Consider the following 21451-nt stretch of genomic DNA (forward strand, 5'->3'; position numbering starts at 1 on the left):
AGTCACATCTTGTGTGGATGGCAGCAGGCAAAGACTTTGTGCACAGAAATTCCTGTTTTTAAAACCATCAGATCTCATGAGAATCATTCACTATTACGAGAACAGCACAGGAAAGACCTGACCCATAATTCAGTCACCTCTGGGTTCCTCCCATGATGTAGGAATTGTGGGAGTTACAATTGAAGATGAGATTTGGGTGGGACACAGCCAAACCATATCATTCCACCTCTGGCCCCTCCCAAATCTCATATCTTGCATTTGAAAACCAATCATGCTTTCTCAGTAGTCCCCCAAAGTCTCAACTCATTTCAGCATTAACTCAGAAGTCCATAGTCCAAAGTCTTATCTGAGACAAGGCAAATCTCTTCTACCTATGATCCTGTAAATCGAAAGCAAGTTAGTTACTTCCTATATACAGTAGGGGTGCAGGCATTGGGTAAATACAGCCATTCAAAATGGGAGAAATTGACCAAAACAAAGGGGCTAGAGGCCCCACACAAGTCCTAAATCCAGTGGGGCAGTCAAATCTTAAAGCTTCAAAATGATCTCCTTTGACTCCCTGTCTTGCATCCAGGTCACTCTGATGCAAGAGGTGGGTTCCTGTGGTCTTGGGAGGCTCCACCCCTTTGGCTTTGCAGGGTATAGACTCCATCCTGGCTGCTTTCACGGGAGGCATTGAGTGTCTACAGCTTTTCCAGGAGCACAGTGCAAGCTGTCAGTGGATCTACCATTCTGGGGTCTGGAGGACGGTGGCCCTCTTCTCACAGCTCCACTAGGCATTACTCCAGTAGGGACTCTGTGTGGGGGCCCCAACCCCACATTTCCCTTCTGCACTGCCCTAGCAGAGGTTCTCCATGAGAACTCTGGCCCTGCAGCAAACTTCTGCCTGGGCGCCTAGGCATTTCCATCTACCTTTTGAAATCTAGGTGGAGGTTCCCAAACCTCAATTCTTGACTTCTGTGCATTTGCAGGCCCAACACTACATGGAAGCTGCCAAGGCTTGGGGCTTGCACCGTTTGAAGCCACACCCTGAGCTCTGTGTTTACCCCTTTCAACCATGGCTGGAGCAGCTGGGAAGCAGGACACTAAGTCCCCAGGCTGCACACAGCACGGGGACCATGGGCCAGGCCCATGAGACCACTTTTTCCTCCTATGCCCCTGGGCCTGTAATGGGAGGGGCTGCCATGAAGGTCTCTGACATGCTCTGGAGACATTTTCCCCATTGTCTTGGGATTAACATTTGGTTCCTTGTTACTTTTGAAAATTTCTGCAGCCAGCCTGAATTTCTCCTCAGAAAATGGGGTTTTCTTTTCTATCACATTGCCAGGCTGCACATTTCCCAAACTTTTATGCACCGCTTCCCTTATAAAATTGAATGCCTTTAACAACACCCATGTCACCTCTTAAATGCTTTGCTACTTAGCAATTTCTTCTGCCAGATACCCTAAATCATATCTATCAAGTTCAAAGTTCCACAGATTTCTAGAGCAGGGGTAAAATGCCGCCAGTCTCTTTGCTAAAACATAACAAGAGTCATCTTTGCTCCAGTTCCCAACAAATCCCTCATCTCCATCTGAAACCATCTCAGCCTGGACCTTACTGTTCATATCACTATTAGCATTTTTGTCAGAGCCATTCAATAAGTCTCTAGGAAGTTTTATACTTTCCCACATTTTCCTATCTTCTTCTGAGCCCTCCATACTGTTCCCATCTCTAGCTGTTAGCCAGTTCCACATTTTGGGGTATCTCTTCAGCAGCGCCCCACTCTACTGGTGCCAGCTGACTGTATCCTATTAGTCTGTTTTCACGCTGCTGATAGACACACCTCAGACTGGGCAATTTACAAAAGAAAGGTTTAATCGACTTAACGGTTCCGTATGGCTGTAGAGGCCTCACAATCATGGCAGAAAGCAAGGAGGAGCAAGTCACATCTTACATGGATGGCAGCAGGCAAAGAGAGCTTGTGCAAGGAAACTCCAGTTTTTAAAACCATTAGATCTCATGAGATTCATTCATTATCATGAGAACAGTGTAGGAAAGACTTGTCCCCACAATTCAGTTACCTACCACCAGGTTCCTCCCATGTCACATGGGAATTGTGGGAGTTACAATTCAAGGTGAGATTTCGGTGGGGACACAGCCGAACCTTATCAGTTTCTTTTTGTGGAAATAAGTAGGCGCATGTATAATTTCCTGTTCCCTTATTCTCTTACACAAAAGGTTCTACACTATATTCCCTTCTGTACTTTTATTATTTACTTATTTATTTATTTATTTTTTATTGTACTTTAGGTTCTGGGATACTTGTGCAGATCATGCAGGATTGTTGCATGGGTACACATATGGCAATGTGGTTTGCTGCCTCCATCCCCCCGTGGCATTTCTCCCCATGTTATCCCTCCCTGACCTCCCCACACCCCCTCTGTCCCTCCCTTGGCCCACCCACAACAGACCCCAGTGTATGATGCTCCCCTCCCTGTGTTCATGTGTTCTCATTGTTCATCACCTGCCAGTGAGTGAGAACATGTGGTGTTTGATTTTCTATTCTTGTTTCAGTTTGCTGAGAATAATGGTTTCCATATTCATCCATATCCCTATAAAGGATGCAAACTCATTTTTTATGGCTGCATAGTATTCCATGGTGTATATATGCCACATTTTCCTTGTCTAGTCTATCGTTGATGGGCATTTGGGTTGGTTCCAGGTCTTTGCTATTGTAAACAGTGCTGCAATGAACATTTGTGTGCATGTGTCTTTATAATAGAACGATTTATAATCCTTTGGATATATACCCAGTAATGAGATTGCTGGGTCAAATGGAATTTCTATTTCTACGTCCTTGAGGAAGTGCTGCACTGTCTTCCACAATGGTTGAACTAGTTTACACTCCCACCAACAGTGTAAAAGTGTTCCTATTTCTCCACATCCTCTCCAGCATCTGTTGTCTCCAGATTTGTTAATGATCGCCATTCTAACTGATGTGAGATGGTATCTCAATATAGTTTTGATTTGCATTTCTCTGATGACCAGTGATGATAAGCATTTTTTTCATATGTTTATCGGCCTCATATATGTCTTCTTTTTAAAAGTGTCTGTTCATATCCTCTGCCCACTTTTGGATGGATTTGTTCTTTTCTTGTAAATCTGTTTTAGTTCCTTGTTGATTCTGGATATTAGCTTTTTGTCAGATGGGTAGATTGCAAAATTTTTTTCCCATTCTGTTGGTTACTGGTTCACTCTAATGATTGTTTCTTTTGCTGGAAAGAAGCTCTGGAGTTTAATTAGGTCCCATTTGTCTATTTTGGCTTTTGTTGCTATTGCTTTTAGTGTTTTAATCATGAAGTCCTTGCCTGTGCCTGTGTCCTGAATGGTTTTGCCTAAGTTTTCTTCTAGGGTTTTTATGGTGTTAGGTCTTATGTTTAAGTCTTTAATCCATCTGGAGTTAATTTTAGTGTAAGGTGTCAGGAAGGGGTCCAGTTTCTGTTTTCTGCACATGGCTAGCCAATTTTCCCAACACCATTTATTAAACAAGGAATCTTTTCCCCATTGCTTGTTTTTGTCAAGTTTGTCAAAGATCAGATGGTTGTAGATGTGTGGTGTTGCCTCCAAGGCCTCTGTTCTGTTCCATTGGTCTATATCTCTGTTTTGGTACCAATACCAGGCTGTTTTGATTACTGTAGCTTTGTAGTATAGTTTAAACTATATTACTATATTACAATAGTTTCATCAGGTAGCATGATGCCTTTGGCTTTGTTCTTTTTGCTTAGGATTGTCTTGGCTATGCAGACTCTCTTTTGGTTCCATATGAAGTTTAAGATGGTTTTTTCCAGTTCTTTGAAGAAGGTTGTTGGTAGCTTGATGGAGATAGCATTGAATCTATAAATTACTTTGGGCAGTATGGCCATTTTCACGATATTGATTCTTCCTGACCGTGAGCATGGAATGTTTCTTCATCTGTTTGTGTCCTCTCTTATTTCCTTGAGCAGTGGTTTGTAGTGCTCCTTGAAGAGGTCCTTTACATCCTTTGTTAGTTGTATTCCTAGGTATTTTATTCTCTTTGTAGCAATTGTGAATGGGAGTTTTCTCATGATTTGGCTCTCTGTTTTTCTGTTATTGGTGTATAGAAATGCTTGTGATTTCTGCACATTGATTTTGTATCCTGAGACTTTGCTGAAGTTGCTTATCAGTTTAAGGAGATTTTGGGCTGAGATGATAGGGTTTCTAAATATACACTCATGTCATCTGCAAATAGACAGTTTGACTTCCTCTTTTCCTAATTGAATACCCTTTATTTTTTTTTCTTGCCTAATTGCTCTGGCTAGAACTTCCAATATTACATTGAATAGGAGTGGTGAGAGACAGCATCATTGTCTAGTGCCAGATTTCAAAGGGAATTCTCCCAGTTTTCACCCATTCAGTATGATATTGGCTGTAGGTTTGTCATAAGTAGCTTTTATTGTTTTGAGATATGTTCCTTCGATACCCAGTTTATTCAGAGTTTTTAGCATAAAGGGCTGTTGAATTTTGTCAAAGGCCTTCTCTGCATCAATTGAGATAATCATGTAGTTTTTGTCTTTGGTTCTGTTTATGTGGTGGATTACATTTATAGACTTGCGTATGTTGAACCAGCCTTGCATCCCCGGGATGAAGCCTACTTGATCATGATGGATAAGCTTTTTGATGTGCTGTTGCAATCGGTTTGCCAGTATTTTATTGAAGGTTTTTGCATCTATGTTCATCATGGATATTGTCCTGAAGTTTTCTTTTCTTGTTGAGTCTCTGCCGGGTTTTGGTATCAGGATGATGTTGGTCTCATAATATGATTTGGGAAGGATTCCTTCTTTTTGTATTGTTTGGAATAGTTTCAGAAGGAATGGTACCAGCTCCTCTTTGTACGTCTGGTAAAATTCAGCTGTGAACTCACCTGAACCTGTCTTTTTTTTGCTGGTAAGCTATTAATTGCTGCCTCAACTTCAGCCCTTGTTATTGGTCTGTTCAAGGTTTCAACTTCTTCTTTGTTTAGGCTTGGGAGGGTGCAAGTGTCCAGGAATTTGTCCATTTCTTCTAGGTTTACTGGTTTTTGTACATAGAGTTGTTTGTTGTAATTTCTGATTGTAGTTTGTATTTCTGTGGAATCAGTAGTGATATCCCCTTTATTGTTTTTTATTGCATCTATTTGAGTCTTCTCTGTTTTCTTTTTTATTTATCTGGCTAGCAGTCTGTCTATTTTGTTGATCTTTTCAAAAAACCAGCTCCTGGATTTACTGATTTTTTTGAAGGGCTTTTCGTGTATCTATCTCCTTCAGTTCTGCTCTGATCTTAGTTATTTCTTGTCTTCTGCTACCTTTTGAGTTTTTTTGATCTTGCTCCTCTAGTTCTTTCAATTTGAATGATAGGGTGTTGATTTTAGATCTTTCCTTGCTTCTCATGTGGGCATTTATTGCTATACATTTCCCTCTACACACTGCTTTATGTGTCCCAGAGATTCTGGTATGTTGTGTATTCATTGTTGTTGGTTTAGAAGAACGTCTTTACTTCTGCCTTCATTTCATCGTGTATCCAGTCAATATTCAAAAGCCAGTTCAGTTTCCATGAAGCTGTGTGATTCAGAGTTAGTTTCTGAATTCTGAGTTCTAATTTGATTGCCCTGTGGTCTGAGAGACTGTTTGTTATGGTTTCAGTTCTTTTGCATTTGCGAAGGAGTGATTTACTTCCAATGATGTGGTCAATTTTAGAGTAGGTGCAGTGCTGTGCTGAGAAGAATGTATATTCTGTGGATTTGGGGTGGAGATTTCTGTAGATGTCTGTGAGGTCCGCTTGCTCCAGATCTGAGTTCAAGTCCTGGATATCCTTGTTAATTTTATGTCTCATTGATCTCTCTAATATTGATAGTGGAGTATAAAGTCTCCCACTATTATTGTGCGGGAGTCTAAGTCTCCTTGTTGGTCATTAAGAACTTGCTTTACATACCTGGGTGCTCCTCTATTGGCTGCGTATATATTTAGGATTGTTAGTTCTTCTTGATGCATTGATCCTTTTACCATTATGTAATGCCCTTCTTTGTCTCTTGATTTTTGTTGGTTTAAATTCCATTTTATCAGAGACTAGCATTGCAACTCTTGTTTTTTTTTGCTCTCCATTTGCTTGATAAATCTTCCTCCATCCCTTTATTTTGAGCCTGTGTGTATCCTTGCACATGAGATGGGTTTCCTGAATACAGTACACCAATGGGTCTTGACTTTCTATCCAATTTGCCACTCTGTTTCTTTTGATTGGGGAATTTAGCCCATTTACATTTAAGGTTAATATTGTTATGTATGAATTTGATCCTGCCATTTTGAGGCTAGCTGGATGTTTTGCCCGTTTGTTGATGCATTTTTTTCATTGTGTTGATGGTCTTTACCATTTGGTACATTTTTGGAGTGGCTGGTACTGGTTGTTCCTTTCCTTGTTTAGTGCTTCTTTCAGGAGCTCTTGTAAGGCAGGCCTGGTGGTGACAAAATCTCTCAGCAATTGATTATCCATAAACGATTTTCTTTCTCCTTCGCTTATGAAGCTTAGTTTGGCTGGATGTGAAATTATAGGTTGACAGTTCTTTTCTTTAAGGATGTTGAATATTGGCCCCCACTCTCTTCTGGCTTGTAGGGTTTCTGCGGAGAGATCCGCTGTGAGTCTGATAGGCTTCCCTTTATGAATAACCCAACCTTTCTCTCTGCTGCCCTTAGCATTTTTTCCTTCATTTCAACCCTGGTGAATTTGATGATTATGTGCCTTGGGGTTGCTATTCTTGAGGAATATCTTTGTGGTGTTCTCTATATTTCCTGGACTCAAATGGTGGCCTGGCTTGCTAGGGCGGGGAAGTTCTCCTGGATAATATCCTGAAGAGTGTTTTCCAGCTTGGATTCATTCTCTCCGTCACATTCAGGTACATCTGTCAAATGTAGATTAGGTCTTTTCACATAATCCCGTATTTCTTGGAGGCTTTGTTCATTTCTTTTCACTCTTTTTTCTCTATTCTTGTCTTCTTGTTTTATTTCATTGAGTTGATCTTCAATCTCTGATATCCTTTCTTCTGCTTGATCGATTTGGCTATTGAAACTTGTGTATGCTTCGTGAAGTTCTCATGTTTTTCAACTCCATCAAGTCGTTTATATTCTTCCCTAAGCTGTTTATTTTAGTTAGCATTTCATCTAACCTTTTTTCTATGTTCTTAGTTTCTTTGCATTGGGTTAGCACATGTTCTTTTAGCTCAGAGAAGTTTGTTATTACCCACCTTCTGAAGCCTGTTTCTGTCAATTCATCAGACTCATGTCAATTCATGGATGTTCTCCATCCATCTTTGATCCCTAGCTGGTGAGGAGTTGTGATCCTTTGGAGGAGGACAGGCGTTCTGGTTTTTGGTGTTTTCATCCTTTTTGCGCTGGTTTCTTCCTATCTTAGTGGCTTTATCTACCTGTGGTCTTTGTAGTTGGTGACTTTCAGATGGGGTCTCTGAGTGGACCTTCTCTTTGTTGATGATGAAGTTATTTCTCTCTGTTTCTTATTTTTCATTCTGTTAGTCAGGCCCTTCTGCTGCAGGACTGCTGGAGGTCCACTCCAGACCCTGCTTGCCTGAGGATCACCCATGGGGGCTGCAGAACAGTACGGGTTGCTGCCAGTTTCTTCTTCTGTTATCTTCATCCCAGAAGGGTACCTGCCAGATGTCAGCCTGAGCTCTCCTTTATGAGGTGTCTCTTTGGGCATACAGGGATTGAGGAGCTGCTTGAGGAGACAGTCTGTCCCTTTTAGGAGCTCATGTGCTGTGCTGGGAGCTCCGTTGTTCTGTGCAGGGCTGCTGGGCAGTTACTTTTAAGTCTGTTGCAGCAGAACTCATAACTATCTCTTTTCCCAGATGCTCTGTCCTAGGAAGGTTGGCTTTATTTATAAGTTCCTGTCCTGCTGCTGCCTTTTTTCAGAGATGCCCTGCCCTGCATGGAGTAGTCTAGTCACAGTCTGCCAGCAGAGGTGTTGCTGAGCTGCCACAGCTGCTGTGTGAACTCCCTCAGTAGTAGTGGTTGCCCTTCCCCCAATGGAGCTGGACTGTCCTGGGTCCAGCTGCACTTGCTGCAAAACTCTCAATCCAGAGCATTTCAGATTGCTTGTTTTGTGGGGGTGGTACCCACTGAGCTAGATCATCTGGCTCTCTGTCTCTGCCCCCTCCCTTTCAGTTGATTTGGCGGCTCTGTCTCCCAGGTGTTCCAGGCACCGGTTGAAATGGCCACCCAGATTTGTGTGAGTTTCTGTGTGCCAACCCGGCACTGGCTGAAACTGCCGTGCTGAAAACTTGTGGCACTTTTTGGCCCGGGAATCTCCTGGTCTGTGGGCAGTGAAAATTTGTTTGGAAATGCGGTGGGCACTCACCCTCTGCATTGTTTTTGCTGGGAACTGCACTCCAGAGCTCTTCCTATTTGGCCATCTTGGATCCTCCCCGTTCTGTACTTTTAAAAAGAAACTTCATATATCCTGACAGCCACTCCAGAATTAGTTAGCAGAGAGCTCTTCCTCCTTGTAGCAATTTTTATTGCTAGAGTGCTCTGCTATGTTGACCTACAGGTTGAACATTCCTGATCCCAAACCCCAAATCTAAAATGCTCTAAAATTGAAAACCTTTTATGTACTGACATGATGCCAGATGTGGAAAATTCCACATCTGACTTCATGTGATGGATCACAGTCAAAATGCAGTCAATATTTTGTTTCATGCACAAAATTGATAAAAGTATTGTATTAAAATTACCTCTGGGCTATGTGTTTAAGGTGTGTGTTAAAAATATATAAATTTGTGTTTAGACTTGGGGCTGAGCCCCAAAATATCCCATTATGTATATGCAATTCTAAAATCTGAAAAAGTCGAAATCTGAAACACTTCTGGTCCCAAGCATTTTGGATAAGGGATATTCAACCTGTACCACAGTTTATCCACATATCAGAATTTAGATTGTTTATAGCTTCTTTCAGCCACAATGCTGCGGTAAATAATCCTGTGCTTATACAAGAGGGATTGCTAGATCAAAAGGTAAACACAAATGTAAGGTTGTTTCGGTTGGTTGGTTTTTATTTTTTTTGAATAATGCCTAACTCCCTTTTGTAAGGTTTAGATCAATTTGAATTGTCACCAGCAATGTACAACTGTCTGTTCCCAGAGCCTTGTCAAGAGTGTGGTGTTATACTTTTAATTTTTCCCAGTCTGATAGGTGAGAAAGGATATCTCAAGTTTTAATTTGCATTTATTTTCTTTGAGTAAAATTGAACTTTTTATAGGACCATATATAAATTTATATAAAAATATAAATTTAAAAACATATATATATATATATATTTTTTTTGCTTCAGCTGTTGTTTATTGACGTACAGGTAGGCTCTATAGCAACAGGCCTGGAGGTGCTGCAGTAGTGGGGGAAAATGGAAGGTGGAGTGTTTGCTGCAGGACAGCTGAGTGGAGGGTGGGGACAGGTGTGAACTGTGGGGACAGGTGTGAACTGCGGAGGCCCAGGGGGTTGGGGAAGCAAGTAAGGGCCAGGGCCAGAGTCGGCTTAAATGGAACAACTGCTCTGTGCTCTAAGGCCCCTAACTCTCGCTGGCTGTTTCCCAACCCCAGACCAGGGTTGGGAGTCCTCTGGGCATCCATTTTCTAAAGTAACTGAACAGAGTACACACAGGAAAGGAAGCTGTCACCCTCTTGCCATCTGGCTCCTGGGGCTGCCAGTCCGGCATTCCTCCTTCTTCCCTTGACTGGGTGGGGCCGCATGATGGGCAGCCAGGCTCTGGGCTGTCCCACCAGAGCAGGCTGTAAACACAGCCATGTTTCAGCGAGGCGTTTATCTTCTTCTCTGGTGTCCCAGCCCACCAGTGCCTGTCATCTGTGCGACTCAGATGCTGGAGAGCATGATCAAGAAGCCCCGCCCCACCCGGGCTGAGGGCAGTGATGTGGCCAATGCAGTCCTGGATGGAGCTGACTGTATCATGCTGTCTGGAGAGACAGCCAAAGGGGACTATCCTCTGGAGGCTGTGCGCATGCAGCACCTGATTGCCTGTGAGGCAGAGGCTGCCATCTACTGCTTGCAATTATTTGAGGAACTCCGCCGCCTGGCGCCCATTACCAGCGACCCCACAGAAGCCACCGCCGTGGGTGCCGTGGAGGCCTCCTTCAAGTGCTGCAATGGGGCCATAATCGTCCTCACCAAGTCTGGCAGGTCTGCTCACCAGGTGGCCAGATACCGCCCACATGCCCCCATCATTGCTGTGACACGGAATCCCCAGACAGCTCGTCAGGCTCACCTGTACCGTGGCATCTTCCCCGTGCTGTGTAAGGACCCTGTCCAGGAGGCCTGGGCTGAGGACGTAGACCTCCAGGTGAACTTGGCCATGAATGTCGGCAAGGCCCGAGGCTTCTTCAAGAAGGGAGATGTGGTCATTGTGCTGACCGGGTAGCGCCCTGGCTCCGGCTTCACCAACACCATGCGTGTTGTTCCTGTGCCGTGATAGACCCCAGAGCCCCTCCTCCAGCCCGTGTCCCACCCCCTTCCCCCAACCCATCCATTAGGCCAGCAACACTTGTAGAGCTCACTCTGGGCTGTAAAAACTTATATTTTTAAAATTTTCTTCATGTGAATTTGTCTGTTCATGCCTTTTGTCCATTTTCTAAATCAGATTTTTGGCCCCCTTTTACCCTTAGTTTTAAAGAGTTCTTAATATATTAGGGATGTTAGCTTTTCATTTTTCATGTATGTTACAAGTATTTCCTCATGGGATATCCTTTATTACTTATGATGACTTTTTTTCTATGAAACAGGTTTTTTAAAAATAAATTTGCCAGATTTATCTGTTACTAATTTGGAGTCATAGTTCTAAGCCTTTTCTACATATAGATCATATGATAATTCACCATGTTTTCTTGTATTACTTGTATGGTTTTGCTTTTTACATTCAGATTTCTGATCCATTTGGAAAATGAGGTGTAGATTTTATCTTGTTTCAAATAATGCCCCAACTTTTCTAGCATCATTTGTTTCAAATCTGTTTTTCTCAGTGATTTGAGATGCCACATTTATCATGTAGTACCTTTCCATATTTAGTTCGATCTATTTCTAGTTTCTAGTTAATCTCCTGTTGTCTCTTTTCCTTCATCAGCACCAGACTGTTGTAATTGGAGCATGTTTTATTGTCCAATAGAGTGTCACTTTGCATTTTCCGTGTTTTCTGATCTGTTCTTGAAAGTTTTTTGTTCTATATGAACTTCATTTTCAGTTTGTCTGGCTTCATAAAACAGCTTGATATTTTTATTGAAATTGCATTAAATATATAAATTAACTCAGAGAGAATGGTTATAGAGTCATTCTAGTCAAGAGCAAGGGAAGTCTTTCTGTTTGTTTAAGTCTAATAGTATATGTTCCCAGGAGTGTTTTCACGTCTTCTCTGTTTAAGCTTTACACATTGCTTGGGTTTATTCCTAAGTGTATTAATCTTTTCTGTTACTGTAGATAGAATTTTCTCACCATTATATCTTTAGCTGGCTATTGTTTGTAAATAGGAAGGTTATAGGTGTCTGTATGTGAATTTTATATTTTTTATGTTTCCTGAATTATTTTACTGTTCAAGTTTTATCATTGATTCTCTAGGGTTTTCTAGGTGTACTATCATTTTTTTTTAAAAAATCCTCAGAAAGAAAATTGTACTTTTTCATTTTCAGTTCTTATGTCTCTAATTGATTTCCCTCTTGTAATTACACTAACACATATGAAATAAATATTAAATATTGGAGATAGTGGACATCTTATCTTTCCTATTTTTAGTGGGAATAACCTCCTGTGTTTACTCATTAAGATTCTGGTGTTAAGATGAAGGCATATGTTTTATTAGATTAAGGAAGTATTAATTCCCAATTTTCTGAGTGTTTTCATCAGACATTAATGTTAAATTTTGTCAAAGGCATTCTTAGAATCTATAGGAATATTATCTGTGGAGGTAATAAACCATATTAAGTTTATTGCATAATAGATTTAAACCAACCTTGAATTCCTAACTTTGAATTCATAAGTTTTACGTGGTTGTAGTGTATTTTTTGTTGTTGCTTTTGGATTTTGTCTGCTAAAGTATTTGTATTTTCTCATTTATGTTCATAAGTTATATTGTTGTGTAATTTTATATTATATATTATGTTTACTGTTCAATATATACTTTTTCATAAAAAGAATTTGAAAAATTCTTTTCATTTTTAGTTCTTCAGAATAATTTATTTAGCATTGGGACTAACTGGTATTGGAAGATTTGTTAAAATTTTCCTGTGACACTACCTGGGCCTCATGTTTTTTTGTAATGTAGTTTCTTGGCACCTTTCTTTTTGTTCTATAATTTTGGTCTGTTTTCCTAGGAAACTATGTATTTTGTCTAGTTTTCAAGTTTCCATTCAGGTGTATGAAGTAATTTTTAAATGATTTTTAAAATGTGTTTCTGTTTCAAGAAAATTTCCCTCTTGTCATTTATAATTTTGTATATTTTTCCTCTTTTCATTGCTTAAGCTAAGTTAGTGGGTTGTCTGTTTTGTGATTTTTTTTTTTTTACATAAACCAGGATTTTAATTTATTAATTAGATTCATGGTTGTCTTCTACCTCATTAATGTTTGCTCTTACCTTTAAAAGCAAGATAAAAGTTTTCCTCATGCTTTTGTTTTTGTTGCATTTTGGTAGGAGTTTTTGACTTAATGTTTTTCTTTTTATAACTTTACTTGAAAATTAATTTATTTTCTTTTTTTAGTGCTTTTTTCTTTTTAAAAATTCATTTTTATCAATTCAAGTATTTCTTTACTTTTTTAAAATTATCCTTTAAATTCTGGGTTACGTGTACTGAACGTTTAGGTGCCATGGTGGTTTGCTGCACCCATCAACCTGTCATCTGCAGTAGATATTTCTTCTAATGCTATTCCTTCACTAACCCCGCCACCCCCTGACAGGCCCCAGTGTGTGATGTTCCCCTCCCTGTGTCCATGTGTTCTCATTGTTCATTCAGCTCCCACTTATGAGTGAGAACATATGGTGTTTGGTTTTCTGTTCCTGCATTAGTTTGCTAAGAATGATGGTTTCCAGCTTCATTCATGTCCCTGCAAAGGTCATGAGCTTATCCTTTTTTATGGCTACATAGTATTCCATGGTGTATATATGCCACATTATCTTTATCCAGTCTATCATTGGTGGGCATTTGGGTTGGTTCCAAGTCTTTGCTATTGTGAACAGCGCTGTGCTGCAGTAAACATATGTGTGCATATGTCTTTATAGTAGAATGATTTATAATCCTCTGGGTATATATCCAGTAATGGGATTGCTGGGTCAAATGGTATTTGTGGTCCTAGATCCTTGAGGAATCACCACACTGTCTTCCATAATGGTTGAACTAATTTACACTTGCACCAATAGTGTAAAAGCATTCCTATTTCTCCAGCATCTATTGTTTCCTGACTTTTTAAGATCCTCTCCAGCATCTAGTTTCCTGACTTTTTAAGGATCACCATTCTAACTTATGTGAGATGGTATCTCTTTATGGTTTTGATTTGCATTTCTGTAATGACCAGTGATGTTGAGCTTTTTTTCTTCGTATGTTTGTTGGCTGCATAAATGTCTTCTTTTGAGAAGTGTCTGTTCATATCCTTCACCCACTTTCTGATGGGGTTGTTTTTTTCTTGTAAATTTGTTTAAGTACCTTGTAGATTATATTAGCCCTTTGTCAGATGGGCAGATTGCAAAAATTTTCTCCCATGCTGTAGGTTGCCTATTCACTCTAATGATAGTTTCTTTTGTTGTGCAGAAGCTGTTTAGTTTAATTAGATCCCATTTGTCAATTTTGGCTTTTGTTGCCACTGCTTTTGGTGTTTTAGTCATGAAGTCTTTGCCCATGCCTATGTCCTGAATGGTATTGCCTAGGTTTTCTTCTAGGGTTTTTATGGTGTTAGGTCTTATGTTGAAGTCTTTAATCCATCTTGAGTTAATTTTTGTATAAGATCTAAGGAGGGGGTCCAGTTTTAGTTTTCTGCATATGGCTAGCCAGTTTTCCCAACGCCATTTATTAAATAGGGAATCCTTTCCCTATTGCTTGTTTTTGTTAAGTTTGTCAAAGATCAGATGGTTGTAGATGTGTGGTGTTATTTCTGAGGTCTCTGTTCTGTTCCATTGGTCTGTATATCTGTTTTTGTATCAGTACCATTCTGTTTTGATTACTGTAGCCTTGTAGTATAGTTTGAAGTCAGGTAGCATGATGCCACCCACTTTGTTCTTTTTGCTTAGGATTGTCTTGGCTATGCGGGTTCTTTTTTGGTTCTGTATGAAATTTAAAGTAGTTTTTCCTAATTCTGTGAAGAAAGTCAATGGTAGCTTTATGGGGATAGCATTGAATCTTTAAATTACTTTGGGCAGTATGACCATTTTCACGATATTGATTCTTCCTATCCATGAGCATGGAATGTTTTCCATTTGTTTGTGCCCTCTCTTATTTCTTTGAGCAGTGGTTTGTAGTTCTCCTTGAAGAGGTCCTTCACATCCCTTTTAAATTGTATTCCTAGGTATTTTATTCTCTTTGTAGCAATTGTGAATGGGAGTTTACTCATGATTTGACTCTCTGTCTGTTATTGATGTATAGGAATGCTTGTGATTTTTGCACATTAATTTTGTATCCTGAGACTTTGCTGAAGTTGCTTATCAGCTTAAGGAGATTTTGGGCTAAGATGATGGGGGTTTCTAAATATACAATTATGTCATCTGCAAACAGAGACAATTGGACTTCCTCTTTTCCTATTTGGATACCCTTTATTTCTTTCTCTTGCCTGATTGCCCTGGCCAGAACTTCCAATACTTTGTTGAATAGGAGTGGTGACAAAGGGCATCCTTGTCTTGTGCCAGTTTTCAAAGGAAATACTTCTAGCTTTGCCCATTCTATATGATACTGGCTGTGGGTTTGTCATAAATAGCTCTTATTATTTTGAGATATGTTCCATCAACACCTAGTTTATTGAGTTTTTAACATGAAGGGGTGTTGAATTTTATCAAAGGCCTATTCTGCATCTACTGAGATTATCATGTGATTTTGTCATTGGTTCTGTTTATGTGATGGATTATGTTTATTGATTTGCATATGTTGAACCAGCCTTGCATCCAGGGATGAAACCAACTTCATTGTGGTGGATAAGCTTTTTGATATGCTGCTAGATTTGGTTTGCCAGTATTTTATTGAGGACTTTCGCATTGATGCTACTTAGGGATATTGGCCTGAAATTGTCTTTTTTTGTTGTGTCTCTGCCAAGTTTTGGTATCAGGATGATGCTGGCCTCATAAAATGATTTAGGGAAGAGTCCCTCTTTTTCTGTTGTTTGGAATACTTTCAGAAGGAATGGTACCAGCTCCTCTTTGTACCTCTGGTAGTATTCAGCTGTGAATCCGTCTGGTCTTGGGCTTTTTTTGGTTGGTAGGCTATTGATTACTGCCTCAGTTTCAGAACTTGTTACTTGTTAATTGGTCTATTCAGGAATTCTGCTTCTTCCTGGTTTAGTCTTGGGAGGGTGTATGTGTCCAGGAATTTATCCATTTCTTCTAGATTTTCTAGTTTATTTGCATAGAGGTGTTCATAGTATTCTTTGATGGTAGTTTCTATTTCTGTGGGATCAGTGGTGATATCCCCTTTATAATTTTTTGCTGTGTCTATTTGATTCTTCTCTCTTTTCTTTATCTATGTTGTTTATCTTTTCAAAAAACCCCCTCCTGGATTCATTGATTTTTTTTTTTGAAGAGTTTTTCACGTCTCTATCTTTTTCAGTTCTGCTCTGATCTTAGTTATTTCTTGTCTTCTGCTAGCTTTTGAATTTGTTTACTCTTGCTTCTCTAGTTCTTTTAATTGTGATGTTAGAGTGTCGATTTTAGATCTTTCTTACTTTCTCCTGTGGGCATTTAGTGCTATAAATTTCCCTCTAAACACTGCTTTAGCTGTGTCCCACAAATTCTCGTACATTGTATGTTTGTTCTCATTGGTTTCAAATAACTTATATATTTTTGCCTTAATTTGGTTATTTACCCAGTAGTCATTCAGGAGCAGGTTATTTAGTTTCCATGTAGTTGTGAGGTTTTGCGTGAGTTTTTTAATGCTGAGTTCTAATTTGATTGCATCTGTGGTCTGAGAAACTGTTATGATTTCTGTTTTTTTTGCATTTGCTGAGGAGTGTTTTACTTCCAATTATGTGGTCAGTTTTAGAATAAGTGCGATGTGGTGCTGAGAAGAATGTATATTCTGTTGATTTGGGGAGAAGAGTTCTGTAGATGTCTGTTAGGTCTGCTTGGTCCAGAGCCGAGTTCAAGTGCTGAATATCCTCGTTAATTTTCTGTCTTGTTGAATTGTCTATATTGATAGTGGGGTGTTAAAAGTCTCTCACGATGATTGTGTGGGAGTCTAAGTCTTTTTGTAGGTCTCTAAGAACTTGCTTCATGAAACTAGTGCTATAAATTTCCTTCTAAATATTGCTTTAGCCATGTCCCACAGATTCTGGACATTGTGTGTTTATTCTCATTGGTTTCAAATAACATATATTTCTGCCCTATGAATCTGGGTGCTCCTGTATGGGATGTGTCCATATATATATATATATATATATATATATATATATAATATATTTATATATATATAAAGTTTCTTCATAGTGTTGATGGTCTTTACACTTTGGTATGTTTTTGCAGTGGCTGGTACTGGTTTTTCTTTTCCATATTCAGTTCTCCCTTCGGGAACTCTCGTAAGACAGGCCTGGTGGTGACAAAATCTCTCAGCATTTGCTTGTCTGTAAAGGATTTTATTTCTCCTTCACTAATAAAGCTTAATTTGGCTGGATATAAATTCTGGGTTGAAAATTCTTTTCTTTAAGAATGTTGAATATTGGCCCCCCCCTCTCTTTTGGCTTGTATGTTTCTTTAGAGAGATCTGCTGTTAGTCTGATGGGTTTCCTTTTGTGGGTAACCTGACCTTTTCTCTGGCTGCTCTTAACATTTTTAACTTCATTTCAACCTGGCGATTGTATGTCTTGAGGTTGCTCTTCTTTGAGTATTTTTGTGGTGTTCTGTGTATTTCCTGAATTTGAATGTTGGCCTGCCTTGCTAGATTGGGGAAGTTCTCCTGGATAATTTCCTGAAGGGTGTTTTCTAACTTGGCTCCATTCTCCCTGTCACTTTCAGGTACATCAATCAAAAATAGGTTTGGTCTTTTCACATAGTCCCATATTTCTTGGAGGCTTTGTTCATTCTTTTTTTCTCTAATCTTGTCTTCATGCTTTATTTCATTAAGTTTATCTTCAATCTCTGATAGCCTTTCTTACGCTTGATCGATTCGGCTATTGATAATTGTGTATGCTTCACGAAGTTCTCGTGCTGTTTTTTTCAGCTCCATCAGGTCATTTATGTTATTTGCTAAACTGGTTGTTCTAGTTAGCAATTCCTCTACCTTTTTTCAAGATTCTTAGCTTTCTTTCATTGGGTTAGAATATGCTCCTTTAGCTCAGGGGAGTTTGTTATTACTCACCTTCTGAAGCCTACTTCTGTCAATTCATCAAACTCGTTCTCTGTCCAGTTTTGTTCCTTTGCTGGTGATGAGTTGTAATCCTTTGGAAGAGAAGAGGTGTTCTGGATTTTGGAATTTTCAGACTTTTTGCACTGTTTTTTTCCTAATCTTTGTGGATTTATCTACCTTTGATCTTTAATGTTGGTGACCTTCGGATGGGGTTTCTGTGTGGACATCCTTCTTGTTGATGTTGATGCTATTACTTTCTGTTTGTTAGTTTTCCTTCTAACAGTCAGTCCTCTTTGCTGCAGGTCTATTGCAGTTTGCTGTAGTTTCACTCCAGACCCTGTTTGCCTGGGTATCAATAGTGGAGGCTATAGAACAGCAAAGATTGCTGCCTGTTCCTTCCTCTGGAAGCTTTGTCTCAGAGGGGCACCTGCCAGATGCCAGCTGGAGCTCTCCTGTATGAGGTGTCTGTCAACTTCTGCTGGGAGGTGTCTTCCCATCAGGAGGCATGGGGTTCAGGGACCCACTTGAAGAGGCAATCTACCTTAGCAGAGCCCAAGCTCTGTGCTGGGAGATCTGCTGCTCCCTTCAGAGCTGGCAGGCAGGAACATTTATGTATGCTGAAGTTGCGCTCACAGCCACTCCTTCCCCCAGGTGCTCTGTCCCAGGGAGATGGCAGTTTTATCTAGAAGCCCTGACTGGGGCTGCTGCTTTTTTTTCACAGATGCCCTGCCCAGAGAGGAGGAATCTAGAGAGGCAGTCTAGCTTCAGTGGCTTGAGCTGTGGTGGGCTTCACCCAGTTCGAACTTCCCTGCAGCTTTGTTGACACAGTGTGGGGCAAACTGCCTACTCAAGCCTCAGTAATGGCAGACGCCCCTCCTCCCACCCACCTTGAACAATCCAGGTTGACTTCAGACTGCTCTGCTGGCAGCGAGAATTTCAAGCCAGTGGTTCTTAGCTTGCTGGGCTCCATGGGGATGGTATCTGCTGAGCAAGACCGGTTGATTCCCTGGCTTCAGCCCCCTTTCCAAGGGAGTGAATGGTTCTGTCTCGCTGGCATTCCAGGTGCCACTGGGATATGAATAAAAACTCTTGTAGCTAGCTCGGTATCTGCCCAAATGGCCGCCAAATTTGTGCTTGAAATCCATGGCCCTGGTAGTGTAGGCACCTGAAGGAATCTCCTGGTTTGCGGGTTGTGGAGATGATGGGAAAAGCATAGTATCTGGGCCGGAATGTGATGTTCCTCATGGCACAGTTGCTCAGGGCTTCCCTTGGCTAGGGGAGGGAGTTCCCCGACCCCTTGTACTTCCTGGGTGAGGCAACACCCCACCTTGCTTTGGCTCGCCCTCCATGGGCTGCACCCACTGTCTAACCAGTCCCAATGAGATGAGCCAGATACCTCTTGGAAATGCAGAAATCACCCTGTTTCTGTGTTGATCTCACTGGGAGCTGCAGACCGGAGCTGTTCCTATTTGGCCATCTTGCTCAAGACTAATTCAAGTATTTGTTTATTATCTTTTTTCATTTTATTGATTTAAGTATTCAAGGGTATGAATTCTCTACTTTTTACTGCATTAAATGTATCCCAGTGATTCTGATAATGCATTGTTTTCATGATTATTATTTTTAGAAATTATATAATTCTGATTTATACTTTTCCTTCATGAAAAGTTTTTTAGTGGAAGGTTTTCACTTCCCTTCTAGGTAGCAGGAAGATTAAATGTTAAAGTTGTGATTAAAGTGTTATGCTTCAATTATTATAAAACAGAGACAATGAAAATACCTCATATGGTAGTGGTGACACTGTGAATAGAAATGGCATTCATGAGGTTCGTAAGTCATAATAGCCACTCAGTAAATAGCAGCTAGAAGTATTTATTGTTTTTTGTCTATCGCAACATTATACTTATACAGAGGAGAAAGTGTCTTTCTTGCGTACAAAGTGAAATATCACTGTGCTATTTCTTTTCTTGCTAGTTGGCGTGCACAGTGTCCTGAAGCATGATGCCATCATGGATGGAGCCAGCCCAGATTTCGTGCTGGTGGAGGCAGAAGCCAACCGAGTGGCCCAGGATGCCTTGAAAGCACTGAGGCTCTCTCGTCAGCGGTGTCTGGGAGCAGTGTCTGGTGTTCCCACCTGGACTGGCCACAGGGGAATTTCTGGTGCACCAGCAGGAACAAAGTAAGAGATTGCTGCATGCCATGCTTGTAAGGAGGCCAAACAACTAAGGCTAGAAATAAAATTAGGGCAGGTGTAGAAGGCTTATTCCCTTCAGGAATAGGAAGTCCCTCAGGGAGGGACTATAGCAGCCAAATCTGGGTGACTTGGAGAAACCCTGTTATAACGTTGCCTTCCTCCTTGCTTTCATCCCTTGTTTTCCAAAGTGGTTTCAGGGGAAGATCAGGGGAAGAAGAGATTGCTTTTTTTTTGAGAGATGGTGTTGATAAAAATAGTAAGAGATACAGAATAATGATTAAACTTTAATGAGATAATTAGCCAATTTACAACACACAGTAATTACTTTGCTATTCAGTATGCTCTTTTAGAATGGTTTTCCTACCTGGAATTGAAGGCGATTCCCATTATCTTTTGAACAAAGATACTGAGTTGTTTTCATTCTGAGATGCAGCAGTTACTTTCTTTTCTTTTCTTTTTTGGAGATGGAGTCTCACTCTGTTGCCCAGGCTAGAGTGCAGTGGTGTGATCTCAGCTCACTGTAGCTTTCGCCTCCCAAGTAGCTGGGATTACAGGCACCTGCCACCACGCCAGGCTAATTTTTGTATTTTTAGTGGAGACGAGATTTCACTATGTGAAATCTCCCAAAGTGCTGGGACTAGCAGTTACTTTCTAGGAGACTGAAGTGGAAGAATCAGGGTGATAGAGCAGAAATGGCATGGCTGTGAAAGCATAACCATGCAGTTGGAAATGTTTCCAGGAAGAGGTTCATTGTTGAAAGAGTATTTTGATCTCTAAGTCTCAAAAGCAAACATTTAATCTGTTGTGATTCTTTTCCTTCTTTAGGAGTAGATTTGGTAAGAAAAGGAATTCTAACTTCTCTGTGCAGCATCCTTCATTAAAATCTCCAGCAGAGAAGTGCCAGGTAATATGATAACCTTTCTGCTTTTCAGGATGAGACTTGCTTGATTGGATGCTCTGAAAATTTCAGCTGATTCTGAATATGAAGAAAATAGTTATCTCTGGTGTAATGACACCTGATATTTGTGTTGTGATCTGATTTACAATGCACATTCACTTGAATCTAAAAGGACCCGCTGATTTCCTAGACAAAGTCTTTAACCCAAGATCCTTAGCAGCATTTCTGTTTTGCCATTAGAAGGTTAACACAGGGATAGGTATGTTGCTGCCGAGACAGCTTGCCTTGTCTAGAGGGGAAGTGCCAGCTCCAGAGACCACAAGCCTCTGAAATGAAGGTCCAGAAACTGCCTTGAATGTTGCTGTCTATAACTCACGAACTGCTAGAGCAGAGTGCCTGTCTTTCTCTGTTCAAGAACACCCTGCATGCCTTGAGTGCTTCAGTGGGTAAGACTAGTCCAGACTTCACCACTCAGTGGAAGTCTTTCTGGTCTTTCTAATTAAGGATTATGTTAAAACTCCCAGATTCAGACTCTAATTTTAAGTTAATTATGAACATGTTTAGGAGTAAGACTACCTTTTTGACTTCCCATGTTCTGTGCTTTTAGCAGTAGGAATTTGAGACTCTTTCAGAGTTAGATTCATGTTGTTGATTTTTAAGGAAACTTGGATTAGATGTAAGGTAGGAAAGACTAAGAAGACTTAAAAGTGAAGAAAAAGAAGTATAGCTATGATATTGTTCCTTATTCACAGTGTACAGGTCAGGGGCCATTTGAGAGGAAGAACAGGAAAAG

At 40.4% G+C, this 21451-nt stretch overlaps 1 protein-coding gene and 1 pseudogene across 3 annotated transcripts in view; both read left to right on the forward strand.

Moving 5' to 3' along the window:
- The window catches only part of LOC105734598 (chimeric ERCC6-PGBD3 protein), a 107484-nt gene that overhangs the window by 82605 nt on the left and 3428 nt on the right, over nt 1-21451 (forward strand). For all 3 annotated transcript variants that reach the window (XM_012477477.3, XM_012477475.3, XM_012477476.3), the window contains 2 exons: nt 19541-19745; nt 20586-20664. In XM_012477477.3, the coding sequence (XP_012332900.2) occupies nt 19541-19745; nt 20586-20664 (284 nt within the window). The remainder of the gene's footprint in view (nt 1-19540; nt 19746-20585; nt 20665-21451) is intronic.
- Nucleotides 9841-10660, forward strand: LOC135271954 (pyruvate kinase PKM-like; annotated as a pseudogene).

Source organism: Aotus nancymaae, unplaced genomic scaffold (assembly GCF_030222135.1).
Source record: "Aotus nancymaae isolate 86718 unplaced genomic scaffold, 86718_ANA_hifiasm-v0.15.2.pri h1tg000099l, whole genome shotgun sequence".
Lineage (NCBI taxonomy): Eukaryota > Metazoa > Chordata > Mammalia > Primates > Aotidae > Aotus > Aotus nancymaae.